Raw genomic sequence first — 6234 nt, forward strand, 5'->3', positions numbered from 1 at the left:
TATTAAGTATGATTTTTGATTGGCGAAGTTTTATTGGACATCATTGTGGTAGAACATCAGCCTTACACTAGTTCAGTGTGTCTTTTCTTTGCATAACATTTGGTTACTTCTAATTGGATATGGCTAGAATTAATAGTTGTTGCTTTCTTGCTAAAAATATCACAGGAATATGTTCGTTGGCCATCTCCCTCTTTTCTTTTTTCTTTTTTTTTCTCCCTAAATACAATTTAGGGTTGAAGTTTATAGAAGTGAATCAGTGTGTTAGTCAACTGTCTGAAAGTATGCAGTAGAGCATGAAGTACTAAGTAGAGCCACGAGGGGAAGTGCATGAGAACTAGGATGTGGAGTCAACCGGGCCATCAGGGGGTGTCGCAACATGCCAACACCACCCTCCCAACTCCCAAGTAGGAAAAAGGATCCTGGATACCTGCTGCATGTATCTGAAAAACTGGATAGCATCCTCCTAAGTAGACAAGCATTGCCTAATTGAACCTTTTGCCTTGAATGTAACCCAGTAGGAATACCATGAATAAAGAGCTATTATAAGTTATAACCCTTAATTAATCCAACAATTATCTCATACATTGGTACATGTATGTTTCCTCTTACAATGTGTGAACCCCATAATTGTGTGGAACCCATATGCTGTGAGATGGTGATGCACATAACCGATGCATGAGGATACTCTCTTTAGTTAATGATCCCTGCTCTTTAACTGAAGTCTTTTAAATGAAGTTGTACAACACGAAGTGGAGGCATTCTTGTGGCACATCTAGGATCAAAAGCCAAAACGGATGCTCATGAATAAAGCCACTTTAATGGTTTGTTTGGATTGAGGGGAAGTAGAGTAGAGTAAAGTGAATTTGGATAAAAATTAGTCTATTTTCAGTTAGCTTTACTTTACTTCCCTCTACTAAACTTCCTTCTACTCTCAATTCAAACAGGCCCTAAAGGCAGAGACGGTAGCAAGATTAATGCATCCAGGACATTGCAATTAATCAAGTTACCAATTTGTGCAAACTTGCGAGAAATGACAATGTCGCTCAAATGCTTAGAAATGCATACATCCTAATCGATATATTTAAAATTTTAAAATACACGATTCATTCATTCATCTTGATACACAAACATTGAAATAAAGTGCGACTCTTGCTAAACAAACATCATAACCATAGCGAGACTTCAGTCCTCGGTACAACTAAAACGATAAATTCCAACTTACAAACAACAACCTTTGAAAACTTAAGACGAGGCTGAAGCTCCCTTCTTCCTCGGGCCTGCCTGAGTACCTATACCCCAAAAAAAAAAAAAGTTGAAAAACACATAAGCCAATGAAACTGTATCAATCCAAGGGTGTTAGACACATGAAGGACCCGATTCAGTAAATCCAACTTGGAACTAGTTTTTGTTTTGTTTTATATGAAATTCGAAAGAAAAACTATCAAATTTAGAACTAATTGTTCCGTAAATCGCAAAAAATTACCAAACTAGAGAAATAAATACTTATAAAACGAATAAAACTAGTTATTATAGGGGCTGAGTTGAGTTCATGAGTTAATCACTTACCAGACAAGCCCAAAAAAACACAACTGTAAAAGAATATTTGAATTATATTTGTTAGAATATAATTATGTAGATAATAATGATTTTGTAAAAATACCATAGACTTGGACTATAGCTAGTAGCTACTACTCATCAAAAAAAAGAAAAAAAGAAAAGAAAAGCTACTGTGGTTGTATTTTGTTATATATATATATATATATATATATATATATATATTAAGTTCAGTTCATTATAATACAGTAACGTGCTTCATCTGTTTTATGTGATACTAATATTTTTTTTTTTTTGTTTGGAGTTTCAATTTATAGTGTCCATTCATAATAATAGCTTTTAATAATAGTTTTTTATTATCAGATTAAGACATAATCGGTTTTTGATGTAAGTAAGGATTGAACCCTAAATCTCTTATTTCCACTAACTAATCTATATATATATAAAACCGAAACTTTTGAAGCTCCCATAATTTTCCACATCAGCACAATATTAAAAAAAATATTAAAAAAAAATAATAATAAATTTTTAAAACTCAAACCCGATATAAAACTTTTCAACTCAAACCCGATATAAAACTTTTCTAAAACTCAAACCCGATGCTCTGCCTTCTCTTTCATGATGCTGTACCTTTTCTTTCACCAAAACTCTTTCACGATGCTCTGGCCTTTTCTTTCACCAAACACCAAGATGCACGCCCTTCCTTCCTCTACCAGCTCCTTCTCTACTAGGTCTTCCTCCATCAAACCCACAACAAACCGACATCAAATCATCTAAAGACACCTACCCACTATACGCATAGATTCCTCAATCAAAACCCACCATACCCACATATTAACAAAGATCTCCTTCCTCAGACCCTATTGCTCCCGTTCCCCTTCTCCTTTCCCGTTCCACCCACAACCACCAGAACTCAACAGGCAGCAGCAGCAGCACCACCACCACCCACAACAACCGCAACCAATAAACCACCATAATCAGACCATATCAAACCCACAACCCAAAAGCAAAAAATGATTTTGAAGATCTGCGATTTTGGGGATGACGAAGAAGAGCAAGAGCAAGCCGTAATCTAATCCAGTCATGGGTAACTTCTTCAAACTCTTCTTCTGCTTCGTCTTCATATTTTATTATAACTAAATATCGATTAATTATCCTACTTATCTCTCAAATTTTAAATGGTGTTTGTGCTTTTAATTGTGGCAATTTAAATGGTTGTGCCTCTGAGGTGTTTGATACTAGGTCTTAGTGGGATTCTGCATATGGGGAGCAATGATAAATTTGACAAAATTACAGAAATTTTTTATTTATTTTCTATTATCTGGAACAAAATTGAGCAATTTAGGTTTGAAACAACAATTGAACCCTGGAGCTAAGGAAGTTTAATTGCTGTTTCTTACGGTTACTATGCTGCTTCATACTAATTCCATCAACAGGATTTTGCTAGAAAATCCTTTAGAGTCATTCATTATATGTTGATTTATGCAAAAGGGCTATGCTGATTTTTTTATTGCTTGCAATGTACAAGTTACAGGGCAATGCAATGGTGCAGTGTAACAATGGCTGGGTTTTTATGCTATTTAATGCAAAATTTATATTGCTTGACCTTACACGGAGTTGTCATGCATTGCAATTTGTATCTCATACACATGTGAGACTTGGTTTGATTATACCCTGTTTGAAAGTAAAAAGAGTCTCTACTTATCTCTCAACATCCTAACCACCATTATATCAATTGAAAACAGGGCAGCCAAGTAGGTGAATTTACAGGACATGTCTGGAACTTTGGTAGAAGAAAGGGTGGTGAAAATGGATTATCTATGTCATTGATTTTTTAAAAAGTTTGTTTAATGATTTATATATGCTTCATAATTGTTCATAAGTCACAGTTAAGAAAATTTTAGCTTTACTACTATGACATCTGGGTTTCATAATTAATTTAGTTGAGCTTATTTTTCTTGAAATCTCATTTGGGTTGCTTTAAATGTTGATTCTTTATGTGTCTGATATAGTGATTTCTTATGCATGTGTCTATGAGGAAAGCTACTTTAAAAATTGAGCTATGGTGGTCTTTATTTCTTATTTAATTATTTTGAAGTTGATTCTCATATTGGTTGTCCTTAACTATCCTAAATTGTATTTGGGCAGAGCTTTGGATTATGGTCCTTTTGCCTATGGTAGGTGTAAAGCAATTTTTTTCCCCCTTAAGAAAAGAGAGAAGAAGTTGACAGAATTGCCTGTTAATGATACTTTCTAAGTTTAAAGAACAGGTTTTGTTTAGTAATGGTGTTTCCACATTTCGTTATTTGTTATATATGAAAATAACACCAATATGTTGTGATTATCGCACTTTCTGAAATACTATAATTCTTCTTTTATTCTCAAAGCCCCTAACTTGGGTAAAGTAGCTGTTTTCTAGGAACTATTTCAAGGCAAAGCAAAAGGGTTTGACATGGAGAAGGCTTTATTGGCAAAGTCTATTCATGATTTTGAAAAAGTAATATCTATGGTATCTTAGCACAAGAGACGTGGTTGGGAATGTGAGCAAGCAAAGAAGATTTATAAAACTCAATGTTTTATGTTGAATAAATATATGATGTACTCTTCTATATAATGTAGATTTGTTGTATTATGTTCTTTCTCTACTCTTTTTGATTCATAGCAAAATAATTTGACATTGGTAACTATATTCTATTTATTTATTATGAAAATAAGATTGTGATCATTATTGCAATTTGTTTATTTGTTTATTCACAGTATATATGTAACTATGAAAATAACTTCATTGCCAATGGACTTATGGTAGTGGTATTAATCTTTTTGGCATGTATGTATTTTTATGGAGATGATAATTGCAATATTGTTTTTTTTTTAAAATCCCGTGCATCGCACGGGTTAGCAACTAATAATATAAAAGGTCATATTAACGGGTGCTTTAGATCAATGATTAACAATCCATTTTAGAAAAGTTTTGACAACACTTTTATAGAAAATGAAAAAAACCGTAAAAATGTTAATTACTTTTTTTTTCTTATAATTTTTTTTAAAAATAAATTATTAACCATTAACCTAAAGATGTACATTAACATTTTCTTAATATAAAAGACAAGAGAAGTATAAGTGTGTATATTACGTTAGTCGGTAAATATATTTATTACCTTGTCTGAAGTTGTACTTGAAGCGGACAGTAACGTAACGCAAATACCTCATTCTACCGGTTCCAGTAGTCTTCCTCCGGATCGCCTTCTCACTCCAATTGTCTAAACAAAAAATATGGCATTGCATTTGCAACAAACACTCCGCACAAAGAGCAGAGGTAGAGCTCAATGCAAAATATTAAACTTTCATATATACAACCAAAAAAACGAAGAGAAATGAAAAAGAGAAGCTGAAGCTCTTAGGTCTTAGCTCTTACATCTTCTGATACGGCTAGCAGGGAAGCCACAAGAAGCACAGCGACTCTTCTGAAGATGAAACCTACGACGGCCGCACCGCACGCAGAGTGTGTGACTCTTGTTCCTCCTCTTTCCGAGGCTTCCTGTTCCCTTCCCCTGTTCAACAAACAACAATTTAATTGATTCACTTTGCTTGCTTAGAAATTAAAAAAATAAATCGAAAACATAAAAATTGAGAGTATGGATGGAGTAGTAGATGGTGAAGATTATTACCATGTTGTTGCGATTGCAGAGACCTTTGAAGATTTTTTTTTTTTTTTTTGCTCTCAGCTCTGGCTCATGACGGTGCGAGCTGCATGGGACGTGTTTTTAATCTTTTTCAAGCGGTGCGTTTTCTTTACTAAACTACCCTTAACCTCCTCAGGAATTACAGCGAGAGAACCACCATTTTAGCGCTTATTATTAATTATATGTATTATTTTGGGTAAAATCTGCTCCACTCCAGTGTGTCAAGTGTTTTCAGTTAACTGAAAACGTGAGTTAAACTTGATGCCTAGAAAAATCTTTGTAGTATTGTCCTAAGAACATAAATTAATAAATAGATTACAAATTCATAATCTTCAAATTATCATTTGAATAATAACATTTCATAAAAATTAGATTTCATCATAAACCATAAATTAAATTACGAGTATTACATTGTTGGTGCTGAAAGTACATCTCATAACATGATAAGAAAATTACAGTTAATTTATGTATAATTTAGATGGTAGAGTTGAGGTGCAGGCTAAGTCGCTCTCTTATGTGCAAGAAGTGTTCAAAATTTAGAGAAACACTGACGCAAATCTTGTTTTTGACCATAAAGAGACTTATTCAACTTGCATACATGCTCCCCTTGCTATGAATCCAATTTGTAAGGAAATATAAGCCTTTTCATGTAAATTACCATGAAGAAAGACATTGTTAACATCTAATTGAGTGTAACACAAACCTTTTGTTGTAGCAATGGCAAGAATGTTACGAAACCTTATAGGTATATATAGATAATAATTATTGTAACGTTGCATTTAGTTGGTTACAATTCCAAGTATGTTAATTACATTTAACATATGTTGAAATTATTAATGCACGTGAGGAATAATATAACCATTAGGATAAGGCCAAGTGGGTAAATAGAATAGTTTTATGATTCTATAAATATCTACTTGTAATCACATTTCCATTTATATTGAAAAATAAACCAATTGATTTTTTAGTGCATTTCCTCTCTCTCTCTCTCTTAATA

General features: G+C 33.3%; 1 protein-coding gene and 1 long non-coding RNA gene across 2 annotated transcripts; one reads left to right on the plus strand and one right to left on the minus strand.

Annotated features, from left to right (window-relative positions):
• Nucleotides 1–1242: 1242 nt before the first annotated feature.
• LOC126703959 (60S ribosomal protein L37-1-like) lies at nt 1243–5397 on the minus strand. The gene is made up of 4 exons (XM_050403009.1): nt 5381–5397; nt 4970–5145; nt 4713–4814; nt 1243–1289 (listed from the first exon to the last, which is right to left on the minus strand). Exons 1-4 carry the CDS (start codon nt 5395–5397, stop codon nt 1243–1245), a joined length of 342 nt encoding a protein of 113 aa, XP_050258966.1.
• On the plus strand, nt 2155–4288 carry LOC126715232 (uncharacterized). Its single transcript, XR_007651827.1, has 2 exons — nt 2155–2641; nt 3974–4288. It is a non-coding gene; the product is annotated as an uncharacterized LOC126715232 (long non-coding RNA).
• Nucleotides 5398–6234: the final 837 nt, after the last annotated feature.

The sequence above is a fragment of the Quercus robur genome, chromosome 2 (assembly GCF_932294415.1).
Source record: "Quercus robur chromosome 2, dhQueRobu3.1, whole genome shotgun sequence".
Taxonomy (NCBI): domain Eukaryota; kingdom Viridiplantae; phylum Streptophyta; class Magnoliopsida; order Fagales; family Fagaceae; genus Quercus; species Quercus robur.

Bases quoted from the DNA above. Each gene is read 5' to 3' on its own strand.
- LOC126703959 (XM_050403009.1), bottom strand. The intron at 4,815-4,969 runs GTAAGAGCTAAG...TTTTTTGTTTAG, and splicing joins TGCTAGCCGTATCAGAAGAT to ACAATTGGAGTGAGAAGGCG. The intron at 1,290-4,712 runs GTAATAAATATA...TTTGGGGTATAG, and splicing joins CAAGTACAACTTCAGACAAG to GTACTCAGGCAGGCCCGAGG.